The sequence below is a fragment of the Pristiophorus japonicus genome, chromosome 16, assembly GCF_044704955.1.
Source record: "Pristiophorus japonicus isolate sPriJap1 chromosome 16, sPriJap1.hap1, whole genome shotgun sequence".
In the NCBI taxonomy this organism is placed as follows: Eukaryota; Metazoa; Chordata; class Chondrichthyes; family Pristiophoridae; genus Pristiophorus; species Pristiophorus japonicus.
This window is the reverse complement of record NC_091992.1, coordinates 72,818,757-72,833,893: the sequence shown is the minus strand read 5'-3', so window position 1 is coordinate 72,833,893 and position 15,137 is coordinate 72,818,757. Positions and strand designations below refer to the sequence as shown.

The following is a 15,137-nucleotide window of genomic DNA, read 5'->3' as shown; positions in this document are numbered from 1 at the left end:
GGGAGGGAGGGCATCGAAGGGGGGGGGAGGGAGGGCATCGAAGGGGGGGAGGGAGGGCATCGAAGGGGGAGGGAAATCGGATAGTTGGGGGGGGAAATTGGAGAGTGGAGGAGAGAGAGAGCGCGAGAGAGAGAGAGAAGGAGGTGGCAGGGGGACAGAGAGAGAGGGGTGGGACAGAGAGGAAAGGGGGGGCGAAGCTGGCGGGGGGGGGGGGAAGAGGTGGAATAGTAAGGGTGGGGAAAGAACGTGATCACGTCTAAGGGGGGGGGAAGGGAGGGGGTGGTTTGAGTGAGAATGTGAGCCAGATGGTAAGAGGGATCACCTTACTCTAACCCCACCCCCCTTACACCAGCACCACCCTCCTCCCTCTCCTCCTGGTTGATACCTCGGAAAGCTGTCACTATTCTTCATACCCAATAAACCGATCAACAACCCGTGAGCCACACACAATGCCCCATCTATGGGGGGCAGGTGGAAGGTCAGGAACCCATGGGGGTGGGGGAGAAAGAGTGCGGTCAAGAACGTGGGGCAGGTTGAGGTCAGAAAATTGGGTGGGTGCGAAGGTCAGGAACTTGGGCAGGGTGACGACCTGGAACTCGATGGTGGAGGGAGGGGTCGGCGGGAGGGGGGAGGGGAACTTTGGTGGGTGAGAAGGCCAGAGAATTGGGCGGGCGGGGGAGATCTGGCACTTGGGCAGTGGGAGAATGCCAGAAACTTGGAGGGGGAGCTCAGAAATTTGAGCGATAGAGACAGGAACTTGTTTGGGGCATGGAAAGAGGTCTTAACCACAGGTTGAGCTCTGTTCTAGGTGAGCTCTGTTCCGTCTGGAGTCAGCAGTCAGAATGGCTCCAATTACACTGTGCAAGTCACTGATTAAGTCGGCAGGGAGGACCTAATTACAGAGTAACTGCTGGGTGTGTCTTATCCTCTAGGGGGACCAATCAGCTCTCGTCATCCAAGGGCACCAATCAGAACTTTGGTGTTGTGAATAAACACATCCTCCCTACATTACAACAGTGGCTACACTTCAACAAGTACAACATGCTGTAAAGTGCCTTGGTCATGGAAGGCACTGGATAAATGGTGCCAGTTTTCTCCTGGTGCCAGTTTTTGCACTGGTTGGGACTGCCCAACTCATTTCACCTGTAATCCTGAGAGTCAGCGTGCAGGAGACTTGCACCTCATCGTCTGAGCTGGACTGGGACATCCCAGAGGTAGGCTGACCCCCTCGGACACTAGAGTCAGAGGTGTGGAAGCAGGCGCCCAATGGCCATCTCCGATACACCTGCAGCTGCGTTCTTGCAAAAAGAGGCAAAATATCTTTGCGTTAAAACACAGCGGCTCTCTCCTTACCCCCTTCCAGTGTTGAGATGTCAAAAGTAGAGAAGTCTTTCTGGCTCAGCATGTCAAGGTACATGGTTGGTGTCCCGTAAAGAATGGTGCACCTGAAAAATCAGGCAGAGCACAGAGGTCACCCAGCGAGCTACAGCTTCACAATTCACTCCGTGTAATTATTCCCTATCTGAAGCCCGCAGAAAGTCAATCTCACTCTCTCCCATTCTCGTTTCTCTACTTTGTTCATGCGACTCAGTCTCCCTCCGAAACTTCTTCTCTGGTTCCTTCTGAACTTCAAATCCCCCTTCCTCCTACCTGCAGTCCTCACTGTGATGAAATTGAGACTCCTCCTCATTCTTACCCTGTGCAACCTCCTCCTCTCACTCCTGGGGTCTTGTCAGGGGGCAAGGAAGACCATTTTTACAAGAACAGTTGGGACAGGGAAGGAGTTTGGGGAGTTAACCCAGCAGAGAAATGCTGATGTCGAGGACGAGGTAACCACACATCTTGAACGTACTTTCCAGAAGGCCATTACCGGCCATTGCCCCCCCCAGATTGCTCCCTGATCTGCACGGACCCCCTGGATTTACCCTCCACTGCTCGCCGGCCCTTGCATTTCCCTCCTACTTCCCCTCGCTCGCCTGCTGGTGGACTGGATCCACTGGTGTGCACCTCTCCCCTCCGCTGGACCCCTGGATCATCCTCTGCTGGCTCCTGGTGGGCTCTCCAGTTCTCCCTGGCCCTCTAATCCCCACTGGGCAACCTCCAGCAGCTTGCTCACTGATACCCAGCTCCTGGATTAACTCCAACTCCCAACCTGCTCATTGGTTCGCCAATTCTCCCAGGTGACCCCACCTTGCTGACCAGTTAACTTCGACCTCCCCCCACTGGACCTCAGACTGTCACTTTGGCCTCGCACATTATCTCCTTCCTGTGCTCGGTTTACAACCAGGACACATCTCTCCCACACCCACACCCACCCTCTGTACATTCCCCGAAGAGCCTTGTAGGCCCCCATTGCTGCCTCCTGACAAGCAACAACCCCATCTGCCCCAGACCGCTCTCTCGCCGACCTTCCCAACCGGCTGGGTGGTTTGACCTTCCCAACCGACTGGGGGGTTAATCTTGCCAACCTCCTTCCCATTCTGCTCACACCACCAACCACTGCCCCCTTGGACAAGCCGGCCAATCACTGCCTCTCTCCGCAAATCTTCCAAAAAGCCCATTCACTCGTGAGCAAGGTCTCTGCAGCCCATGAGCTGAGTGTGGATGATTGAAGCTTTGCTCAGGGTTTGCTGATACCTTCCCCTTTACTGAGGCCTCCCCGCCTGGCGATACCGTCCACCACCTGCCCCACCCAGATTGCCACTGTGGCCGTCTTCACCAAATCACAGCTTGGTCTGTCTCCCGACTCCTCACACACCTTCACCATAAGGGGTCGGCCTTTCAGGACTGAGATGAGGAGAAATTTCTCCTCAGAGTGTGGTGAATCTTTGGAATTCTCTGCTCTAGAGGGCTGTGGAGGCTCAGTTGTGGAGTATATTCAAGGCAGAGATCGATAGATTTTTGGACACTAAAGGAATCGAGGGGATATGGAGAAAGTGGAGTTGAGGTCGAAGATCAGCCATGCTCCTAATTCTTATGTTCTTATGAGATCCTTATCTTGTGCCACCTCTTTAGCCAAGGATTTAAAAATCCTTATTCTCGACTATCCACACAAGTACCATGCCATGTTTCTCATCGAGATAGTCTCACTCCTTTCCTCCTTCAGCCCCTGCACCGAGTGACCTCCCATCCTTAATGCTTTCAACCTCCATCTTAACTCATTATCCCCCTTTCTCCGAGTTCGCTGTCCTAAGCCTTCCCCTCCAAAAAAACTCGCACGGCTACCCTCTTGACCTTGTCATCTCCTGATCTCTCTACTCCCAAGGTCTTGCTCACAGACACTGCTCCGGCCAAAGCCTCGAGTCCCTCACCACCCACATACCCCTTGCATTTTCAGCCCCACTTCCTCCTGTGTCTGCCCCTGGAATAAATGTTCCCCCAAGTCACTTACAACGGCAATTTCAAACTGCTAAAGGTCTAATCTTTGGCCAGCCATTCACCACCATACATCTGCAGCTACTGAACTGCTCAATCACACCCCCACCTACACTTTGTCCCCAGTAAAACCATTACCCGCTCCCATCCTGGTCATTCCCCTGGTATGAACCCCCATCTTTATTTTCTCAAGTCCAAGGTATGCAGACACAAGAATTACTGGCACACAACTAGCTAAGCCATCCTGCGCCGGGTCTGGTCCGAGCACATCCAGCACTGCGCGGCCTCGCTTGTCTCTGCTTCAGATACTCACTACCCCAGGATCATCCTGGACAACAAAGATATTCCTTGGCTTCTTTTCTCCACCAGCAAACATCTCCTGGACCACCCCCTCCCCCCCGTCTCCCTCCTCGCCCCTCGCCTCCACCCCCCGCCTCCCTCCTCTCCCCTTGCTTCCACCTCCCGCCTCTCTCCTCCCTTCTCCCTCCTCCCTCCTCCCCCTGCCTCCCTCCTCTCCCCTACCTCCCTCCAATCCACCCCCCGCCTCCCTCCTCTCCCCTCTCCTCCACCTCCCGCCTCCCTCCCCTCGCTGCCTGTCCCCAAACATCTCCTGAGCCACCGCCTCCCTCCCGTCCGCCTCCACCCCTAACTCCAACAAGTGTAAGGAGCTCATGGACAGGTCATAGAAACATAGAAAATAGGTGCAGGAGTAGGCCATTCGGCCCTTCGAGCCTGCACCACCATTCAATATGATCATGGCTGATCATTCACCTCAGTACCCCTTTCCTGCTTTCTCTCCATACCCCTTGATCCCTTTAGCCGTAAGGGCCATATCTAACTCCCTTTTGAATATATCTAACAAACTGGCATCAATAACTCTCTGCGGCAGGGAATTCCACAGGTTAACAACTCTCAGTGAAGAAGCTTCTCCTCATCTCGGTCCTAAATGGCTTACCCCTTATCCTTAGACTATGTCCCCTGGTTCTGGACTTCCCCAACATTGGGAACATTCTTCCTGCATCTAACCTGTCCAGTCCAGTCAGAATTTTATATGTTTCTATGAGATCCCCTCTCATTCTTCTAAATTCCAGTGAGTATAAAGCCTAGTCCATCCAGTCTTTCTTGATAGGTCAGTCCCGCCATCCCGGGAATCAGTCTGGTGAACCTTCGCTGCACTCCCTCAATAGCAAGAATGTCCTTCCTCAGATTAGGAGACCAAAACTGAACACAATATTCCAGGTGACACTGAGATGGAGACCATCCATTCAGCTGCATCTGCCGCTCCCCCACTTTCCCCTGCCCACCGAGAACCCCCCTGCCCTAGCTCTGACCCTGCCTCTTTGCCCAGTTTCCTATCGCCCCCTTCCTCATGTCCTTCTCCGAGCTCATATTGTTCACGGACCCAGCTCCTGCTCCCTCGACCCTACCCCCACCAAACTGCTGACCACCCAACGTCCCTCCCTGGCCTGTATGTTACTAGGTATTGTCAACTGTTTCCTCTCCTCAGGTACCGTCCCCCTCCCCTTCAATTCTGCCATCACTTGCCTTAAGAAAAAAACACACTTGGCCCCTCCATCCCATCTCCAACTTCGCTTTCCTCTCCCAGGTCCTTGAACACATTGTCGCCTCTCAAATCCGTGCCCATTTTGCCCGTAACTTCACTTTTGATTCTCCTGATTCCACCTTTCCCACAACCCTCGAATGGCACAAATATGACTGAAGATTTTATTAAAATATTCTATTTTGTTGGCTGGCTCGGTGCTCATCAAAGTGTAGAATGTTAGAGCTGGGAATGGAATAGTTTCCACTTCAACAACCTAGTATCATCAGACACTCCTAGGGCAGATACAGCACGGGGTTAGATACAGAGTAAAGCTCCCTCTACACTGTCCCATCAAACACTCCCAGGGCAGATACAGCACGGGGTTAGATACAGAGTAAAGCTCCCTCTACACTGTCCCATCAAACGCTCTCAGGGCAGGTACAGCACAGGATTAGATACAGAGTAAAGCTCCCTCTACACTGTCCCATCAAACAGTCCCAGGGCAGGTACAGCACGGGTTAGATACAGAGTAAAGCTCCCTCTACACTGACCCATCAAACACTCCCAGGGCAGGTACAGCACGGGTTAAATACAGAGTAAAGCTCCCTCTACACTGACCCATCAAACACTCCCAGGGCAGGTACAGCACGGGTTAGATACAGAGTAAAGCTCCCTCTACACTGTCCCATCAAACACTCCCAGGGCACGTACAGCACGGGGGTAGATACAGAGTAAAGCTCCCTCTACACTGACCCATCAAACACTCCCAGGGCAGGTACAGCACGGGTTAGATACAGAGTAAAGCTCCCTCTACACTGCACCATCAGTGTACTTCAACTTCAACCAGCACCAGTGTGGCACTTTTTCCATTTCCACACATCTACCACCTTCTGCCTGTCTGAGAGACGTTGCAGTTTTGTGGGAAATCTAGGATCAGCTTATTGATGCCCCAGTACATCATCATCACTATGGTAACCACCAGGCTCAAATACCTTGGCTACTGGTCTTTGTTGCGGTGTTGTTTGGCTGTATGTTGTCATGTCCAGCAATGCTCTAGTGCCCAGTTACACCAGACCTCCCCCTACTCTTGCATTTCTCTCCAGAGGTAACCAGAGGTGTATCAACACTACCTTTCATTCTGGATCGCTTCGAGGGCTGCCCGTCCCTCAAAACTCGGTGAACAATAAACGACAAAGCAGCCATAGATGGCCATCATCAGAGAGGCTCCCACGCAGCCAAAGCAGTGATAGAGGGGGACTGGTATACAGATTCGTGGGTCCTAGAAGTTAGAGAGACAGGACAAAACAAGAGAATTTGTTAACATAGTATTTCCTGCCAATGTTCCTCTCCTCGTCGCAGTGACTTTTGCTGGGGTTTCGGTTCCACATTGCCTGAGGGCCAGTGGTACATCACCGAAAGACCATTCCTCATGTGTAAGTGTACACAGTAGTGTGTGTGTATGCTGCCCAACTACAGAGCACATCACATCACACTGCTGAACTTTCAAGCAGGTGGCACTGAAAGTGATTGACTGTCCTCCAACCCACGCCCATTGAGACATCGAATGGCAGCGTCCCATAGAACCCACCAATGGCAGCAACTCACAGAACCCGCCAACGGCAGCAACCCACAGAACCCGCCAATGGCAGCGCCCCATAGATCCCACCAATGGCAGCGCCCCATAGAACCGGTTTGCACACAACTTTTCTGATCGTCAGGTCAGTTGAGCCCAACCAATCCAGTCATTGGTACAACCTCGCACATCATTCATCACCCAGCTCCTACTCTCAAAGAGCGGCAAAATTCAGAAAAACATGCAGCCAATTCAAGAAAACCTGCGAAATGGGAGTGTTATGTTACGAGATTAGTAATCCAGAGATTAATAATCTGGAGGACCCGAGTTCAACTCCCATCATGGCTGTTTCAGATTTTCAATTCCATTTTTTAAAAAAATCTGGAAATAGATCTGGGATCAGTAAAAGTGACCAGGAAATTGTTGGATTGCTGTAAAAACCCATCTGATTCACTAATGTCCTTTAGGGAAGGAAATCTGCCGTCCTTACCCGGTCTGGCCAATATGTGACTCCAGACCCACAGCAATGTGGTTGACTCTTAACTGCTCTCTGAAATGGCCCAGCGAGGCACTCAGTTAAGGGCAAGTAGGGATGGGCAATAAGGTTGGGGCTTTCCAGGGATACTATATCCAGAGGATGAATTTTTTAAAAAGTCCCACAGCTCCCTAAGGCAATCGAGCAGAGCCTCAGTATACTGGGGGTGCTCATGTTTCAACATCTCTGAAGCAAACCGCCACACAGCACCTCCCCTCACTTCAGGGACTTGTTAAGTTCCTGTTTGAAGGTCTGATGCATTTAAAAATAAAATTTGGAGGAGGGGGAAGGTGGTTAGGTTTAAAATCAGTTCACAAGTGTGCCACTACAGAGGGGAGTAAAAGGTTTTGTAAATGAGACCATCACTGAAGGAAAGTTAATGCCGGCCAAAGTGCATGAACTCACCCGCCAACTGAAGCCCATCCTGTAGCCTATAAAACGGGCATTGTTGACCATGTTATGGTGGGTAAGGGTGGCGCCTTTGGGGTTTCCTGTGGTGCCCTAGGAAAAACACACACACACACACACACTGTAAAATGTACATCGGAGATACTGCTTTACATAGAGAGGGTAGTAGTCGCTCCCATAAGTGGGCCTCCTGTCCTCTATGTTCAGGAGCACACCTTTATTGCTCAATATCGAGTTAAATAGTATTATTACCCGGTGAGCATAAGCTAGATCTCATCCTGTGTGGCACAGCTCGCTGCCCTCACCATGTACATTCCCCATCCCTTCAGGAGGACTGAGAAGCACGCTGGTGAAGAAAGGCAGACTGTAAACCAACAAACTCGTTTAATACATCAATGAACAGAACACAGTTTTACAAGAACAACTTGTATTTATATAGCGCCTTTAATGTAAAGAAACGTCCCGAGGCGCTTCACAGGAGCGGCACAAATAAAAATTAGCGCAGGTGTCCAAAAGCTTGGTCAAAGAGGTAGGTTTTAAGGAGCGTCTTGAAAGAGGAAAGAGAGGTAGAGAGGTGGACAGATTTAGGGAGGGAGTTCCAGAGCTTGGGGCCCAGGCAACAGAAGGCACGGCCACCGATGGTTGAGCGATTATAATCAGGGATGGTCAGGAGGGCAGAATTAGAGGAGTCCAGACATCTTGGGGCGGGGGGGGGGGGGGGCAGGGGCATTGTGGGGCTGGAGGAGATTACAGAGATAGGGAGGAGCCATTGAGGAATCTGAAAATAAGGATGAGAATTTTGAAATCATGGCGTTGCTTAACCGGGAGCCAATGTCGGATGATGGGTGAGTGGGACTTGGTGTGAGTTAGGACACAGGCTACCGAGTTTTGGATCACCTCTAGTTTACGTAGGGTAGAATGTGGGAGGCCAGCCAGGAGCGCATTGGAATAGTCAAGTCTAGAGGTAACATAGGCATGGATGAGGGCTTCAACAGCAGATGAGCTGAGGCAAGGGCGGAGACGGCGATGTTACGGAGGTGGAAATAGGCGGTCTTAGTTATGCTGCAATACGTGGTCGAAAGCTCATTTCAGGGTCCAATATGAGACCAAGATTGCGAACAATCTGGTTCAGCCTCAGACAGAAGTTGGGGAGAGGGATGGAGTCAGTGGCTGGGGAACGCAGTTTGTGGCTGGGGACCGAAAACAATGGCTTCGGTCTTCCCAATATTCAATTGGAGAAAATTTCTGCTCATCCAGCAAAATACATCTCTGCTACTGCTCCTCATGCCATAAAAAATAATAATTATACAAGTCTTGGCCACCGTGCTCGGCAGAACCTTTACAAATTATTTGTCCCTAAGCTAACTGGACCGCTTCCTGCGTTAGACTGTACGCATTCATACCCAAAAGAGTTGTAGAGCTGTCTATGTTTCTAGGCCATGCGGCCCCTCGAGCCTGCTCCACCATTCAGTACGATCTTGGCTGATCTGATCATGGACTCAGATCCATTTCCCCGCCCACTCCCCATTACCCCTTATTTCCTTATCATTTAAGAAACTGTCTATTTCTGTCTCAAATTTATTCAATGTCCCAGCTTCCACAGCTAAATGAGGCAGAAAATTCCACAGATTTACAACCCTCAGAGAAGAAATTCCTCCTCATCTCAGTTTTAAATGGGCGGCCCCTTATTCTAAGATCATGCCCTCTAGTTCTAGTCTCCCTCATCAGTGGAAACATCCTCTCTGCATCCACCTTGTCAAGCCCCCTCATAATCTTATAGGTTTCGATAAGATCACCTCTCATTCTTCTGAATTCCAATGAGTAGAGGCCCAACCTACTCAACCTTTCCTCATAAGTCAACCCCCTCATCCCCGGGATCAACCTTGTGAACCTTCTCTGAACTGCCTCCAAAGCAAGTGTATCCTTTTGTAAATACTCTTGTGGGTGAGCTGCAGCTCCCCATGTCCCAGAGTGGTTACACTGGCCCAGAGAGCTAGGCACATGCAGAGTGTGCGTCGCAAATAAAGCTTTTCACTTTATTTCAGCTATTGGTTTCATCACTTGGTTCTGTCTGTCTTTGGAATATGGTAGAATAGCAAGTGTTGCACTGGACTGACTCAGGCTTCAGTCAGAAAATTAACAGGCGAATGAATGGTGGTGCAGTAATAGTGCAACATATATTTTTACAGTAGGAGTTGGACTTTGCCAGTGCTTTTTGCATATTGATTGCAACTTTAAACTACGATACGAGGAACAGTTTTACATTGCGGTTTTAAAGGGGCTGCAGGAAGAGAGAGACCTGGGGCCTCACAGACACAAATCTCAAGTGGCTGGGAAAGTTTATAAAGGCGTTTTTTTTAAAAAAAAGGCAGATGGAATCCTGGGCTTTATAAACAGAGGCAGAGAGTATAGAGGCAAGGAAGTTACGCTAAACCTTTATACAACACTGGTTGGGCCTCGGCTGGAGTATTATGTTCAATTCTGGGCACTGCACTTTCGGAAGGATGTGAAGGTCGTGGAGAGGGTGCAGAGGGGATTGACCAGTATGGTACCAGGGGTGAGAGACTTCAGTTATGTGGCGAGCTCCCACATTCTACCCTCCGTAAACCTGAGGTCATCCAAAACTCGGCTGCCGGTGTCCTAACTCGCACCAAGTCCCGCTCACCCATCACCCCTGTACTCGCTGACCTACATTGGCTCCCGGTTAAGCAATGCCTCGATTATAAAATTCTCATCCTTGTTTTCAAATCCCTCCATGGCCTCGTCCCTCCCTATCTCTGTAATTTCCTCCAGTCCCACAGCCCTATTAAGCCCAAGATCTCTGCGTTCTTCAAAACATGGCCTCTTGAGCATCCCTGATTATAATCACTCAACCACTGGAGGCCGTGCCTTCAGCTGCCTGGGCCCTAGGCTCTGGAATTCCCTCCCTAAACCTCTCCACCTCTCTCTCCTCCTTTAAGACGCTCCTTAAAACCTACCTTATTGACCAGGCTTTCATTCACCTGCTGTAATATCTCCTTATGTGGCTCGGTGTCAAATTTTGTTTTATAACACTGCTGTGAAGCGCCTTGGGATGTTCTACTGCATTAAAGGTGCTATATAAATGCAGATTATTGTTGTTGTTCACACTAGAAAAGCTGCCGAAGGGCCTCCTTCTGCATTGTGCGAGCAATGAATGGAACTGAACGATGGTAGGGCTTAGAAAAAGACAATGAGGCACAAGGTATACTTGACCTTTGAACTGACGGAGCACACACTCCCATCTCAACCCTCGAACTATAGGTTAGCCATTTGCTTCCTGACAGAGTCCATCATACGACTGCCACAATATTACCTCATTGTTGCTCAGGATGTATCTGGAGGCGAGCAATGTTGGTAATGCAGGTAGAGAGAGATGTTGGAACATCAGTTTAATATTGGGCTCTCAAAGTAACCGATTGCCAGTCACAATTGGATCCTACAACATAACTGCACAAACAACATACAAACCCACACTCGGAATAGTTGGTGCACTGGCTTAGACACCTCTGGGACTTGCGGTAAAACCCAACCCAAATTGGTGAAATGACGGTCTAGGGGTGTGTTTGGACCACTGAACCCGAGCTGTTCACGGCCACCATCCCCACACTATCCCCATATTCCTTAATATCCAGGAGGGCCTCAACCGGATCCAATGAAAGTTGGTCTACTCTCAATCATCAGCAAAGTGATGGAAGGTGTCGTTGACAGTGCTATCAGGCAGCACTTACTCACCAATAACCTGCTCACCGATGCCCAGTTTGGGTTCTGCCAGGACCACTCGGCTCCAGACCACATTACAGCCTTGGTCCCAACATGGACAAAAGAGCTGAATTCTAGAGGTGAGGCGAGAGTGACTGCCCTTGGCATCAAGGCAGCATTTGACCGAGTGTGGCATCAAGGAGCCCTAATAAAATTGAAGTCAATGGGAATCAGGGGAAAACTCTCCACTGGCTGGAGTCACACCCAGCACAAAGGAAGATGGTTGTGGTTGTTGGCGGACAATCATCTCAGCCCCAGGACATCGCTGCAGGAGTTCCTCAGGGCAGTGTCCCGGGCCCAACCATCTTCAGCTGCTTCATCAATGACCTTCCCTCCATCATAAGGTCAGAAGTGGGGATGTTCACTGATGACTGCACAGTGTTCAGTTCCGCTCGCAACTGCTCAAATAATGAAGCAGTCCGTGCCCACATGCAGCAAGACCTGGCCGATATTCAGGTTTGGGCTGATAAGTGGCAAGTAACATTCATGCCACACAAGTGCCAGGCAATGACTATCTCCAACAAACAAGAGTTTAACCCCTGCCCCCTTAACATTCCCCCTTAGCATTATCATCATCAAATCCCCCACCATAAACATCCTGGGGTTCAACATTGACCAGAAGCTTAACTGGACCAGCTATATAAATACAGTGGCTACAAGAGCAGGTCAGAGGCTGGGTATTCTGTGACGAGTGTCTCACCTCCTGACTTCCCAAAGCCTTTCCACCATCTACAAGGCACAAGTCAGGAGTGTGATGGAATACTCTCCATTTACTTGGATGAGTGCAGCTCCAACAACACTCAAGAAGCTCAATACCATCCACTTGATTGGCATCCCATCCACCAACTTCAACATTCACTCCCTCCACCACCGGCGCACCGTGGCTGCAGTGTGCACTATCTACAAGATGCACTGCAGCAACTCGCCAAGGCTTCTTCGGCAGCACCTCCCAAACCCACGACCTCTACCACCTAGAAGGACAAGGGCAGCAGGCGCATGGGAACACCATCACCTCCACGTTACCCTCCAAGTCACACACCATCCTGACTTGGAAATATATCGCCGTTCCTTCATCGTCGCTGGGTCACAATCCTAGAACTCCCTCCCTAACAGCACTGTGGGAGCACCTTCACCACACGGACTGCAGCGGTTCAAGGCGGCAGCTCACGACCACCTTCTCAAGGGGCAATTAGGGATGGGCAATAAATGCTTGCCAGCGACGCCACATCCCAGGAATGAATAAAAAAGTAAAGTGTAGGAGCCCCAATACGAACCTTTGCACAGGGTCCCGCAGAGCAAAGACCACCCGCTGAAGATACCCAGTTAGCTCGGTGTCAAGGTCGGACATCACGACATCAGGCAGTCCCAGTGGCCTACAGGACAAAGCGTCACCAAATAGCAATCTAAGTCAGAAACCCCACTGAAGGCCAATGCGGGAAATGGAAAAGGTCACTCTGCTGGTGCTGGAGAAAACCTTATTCTGAGCAGCATTGTTGGGTCAGGGTAGCGAGAGCTTTATTTCGCTCCCAACTAATTGCGTGTGATTTGGAATGCTTGATTTTGGTATCTGATGCTGGAAAAGGTTTGATTCCATTCCAAGTCTCTATTAAGATTTTTGGTCAGAGTCCAATTGCGTGGCAGCCAAATCCAGCATGGTTGGTGGTGTATTTACACTAGAGATTGTACAGTCCAGATCTCAATCAGGAGAAATGCCACATGTGGTAATGCAGTTAAATACCAGGACACTTCCCTTAGTGTAGCAACGCCCCTTTAACGGAATGCAATAGTCCTTTGACCCATGACACAGCTAACCATCGTGTACATCGCCGTGCCGAGCTTCATTCTGTATCAGATCCATCATGGCTCTTCCTTTCCACCGGAACCCTGTCCCTCAGCACCTGCATCCCGAGTAGAATTGAGAATTGATCTTTCGAAGTTCTGATCTGCGTGACCCTGGTGCTAAGCTGGCAGTGTCGTTATACACCAGACCACATCAGGACCCGGATATGGTTCGTACAATCAGTGAGCAGTCAGACCGATCCGGAGAATCCACCGATGGACTGTATGAAATCAGCAAGGACAGTCATCTCAGGTCAATGGTGAGAGGACGCACATTCCAATTCTGCTCTGCAAGCCAGGGGCAGGTTAAGCTGGGCTAAGAAATAGGAACAGGAGTAGGCCATTCGGCCCCTTGATCCTGCTCCGCCATTCAATAAGATTATGGCTGATCTGATCATGCACTCAGCTCCACTTCCCCGCCCGCTCCCCATAATATCCCTTTACTCCTTTAAAGCTCAAAAATCTGTTTATCTCCGCCTTAAATATATTCAATGTCCCAACCTCCACAGCTCTCTGGGGCAGAGAATTCCACAGATTCATGATCCTCAGAATAAATTCCTCCTCATTTCTGTTTTAAATGGGCAGCCCCTTATTCTGAGACTATGCCCCCTAGTTCTAGATTCCCCCACGAGGGGAAACATCCTCTCTGCATCCTTTGGGTGATTCCTCGCAGTTAGCTGGAGTCCGGAAGCAGAAGAGTCTACACTGAAGAGATCGCAAAGTTTCTGTTTAAAGAATGGACTCAGTCGAGAATATTTCATGGACTTTATGGGTTTTTCAGAGGGTATTTTCCCTGTGATGGAATCACCCTGTACAGATAAGTGGAAAAGCTGGTTTTGTTAAAACTCCAGAGACCGCATGGCAGTTAGCTGTGACAAAAGAACTGTCAGTCATCTATTGACAAAAGAGCTGTCAGCCAGGAAGGGGGGCCACTGACAAAGCCACTGTAATATGCAAAGGCATCTCTCACCTCCATCTCAGAAAGTAAACAGAACAATGAACCCACCAGCCTGGCCAGCCAAAGAGGAGCCGGATTTTTCCCAACACAAAGACTGAGAGAGATGCCCAGATTAAGGGCCATCAGCCCAATACACATGGGTTGGATGGCCCATCACTGACTAAGTACCTGTGCTTAGAAACAAAAGGGATTTAAAGATTGGCGGGAAAGATAGGGGGTAGCAAGGCTCCCATAAAGACAGGGTCTTTCCACTTTATTTGTTAGCTTGGAGCTTGGAGTGAAGCTTGGAGCTTGTATCTAGAGAGTGCTCTCTCTCCCTCTCGCTCTACCAGGATCGATGTACAGAGGAGGAAGCCGCAGTTCCGCAGAAGAGCGACCGAGACCGGCTGCGTGCGGTGGCGAGCATGGTCGCAAGTGTCCCAAAGCTGGGTGAGACTAAGGGCTCAGGGTTTTCTCAGAAGTGAAGCTTTTCAGGGCTATTCTGGAGCGGATGATTCGACTGGGTAATCCACGTATGTATGTTGTTTGTAACCTGGATTTTATTCTCCACAGAGACAGCGATTGCGTTTAGTAATGCATGTTTTAGCCAGCATATGTTAGACCAAATAAAATAAATACAATTTTTCACCGAAGCATCACTGTCCGTGACTCATTTCAGTTACACTCTGGATAATAATTCCCGGGTCTAGAACTTTCGTAAGGCGAGGGTGATTCGAACTGTCCGTCTAGTAATGGGGCTAGGATCAAAACCTCTTACAACAAAACCGCTTATTCACCAAACCTTCATCCTCATGTTTCATAGTTAATTGCCCAACTCCCTCAACAGCAGCTTGCAACAGACCATTCCTTGTTCCAAGCACTTTGCGTTTCTTTCAAATTCCCATTTCATTCTTATATTTGTGCCACCTTCTTAGTATCTCAAAGAACAGCAAGATTCAAACATGGTGAACCATTATTTATCAAGCTTAACTAAAACCGCCTATTTCCACTTCCATTACATCACCCGTCTCCACCCTTGCCTCAGCTCATCTGCTGCTGAAACCCTCATCCAGGCCTCTAGATTTGACTATTCCAACACACTGCTGGCTGGCCTCCCACATTCTACCCTACATAAACTAGAGGTGAT

At 49.9% G+C, this 15,137-nt stretch overlaps 1 protein-coding gene across 2 annotated transcripts in view; it reads right to left on the bottom strand.

The window, feature by feature from the left end:
* The window catches only part of acsf2 (acyl-CoA synthetase family member 2), a 196,153-nt gene that overhangs the window by 108,695 nt on the left and 72,321 nt on the right, over positions 1 to 15,137 (bottom strand). Inside the window, exons 7-9 of one of the 2 annotated variants that reach the window (XM_070857422.1) lie at positions 7,432 to 7,527; positions 6,049 to 6,197; positions 1,354 to 1,445 (exon numbers count right to left, since the gene is read on the bottom strand). In XM_070857422.1, the coding sequence (XP_070713523.1) occupies positions 1,354 to 1,445; positions 6,049 to 6,197; positions 7,432 to 7,527 (337 nt within the window). The remainder of the gene's footprint in view (positions 1 to 1,353; positions 1,446 to 6,048; positions 6,198 to 7,431; positions 7,528 to 15,137) is intronic. The other variant, XM_070857423.1, reaches the window with a different exon arrangement.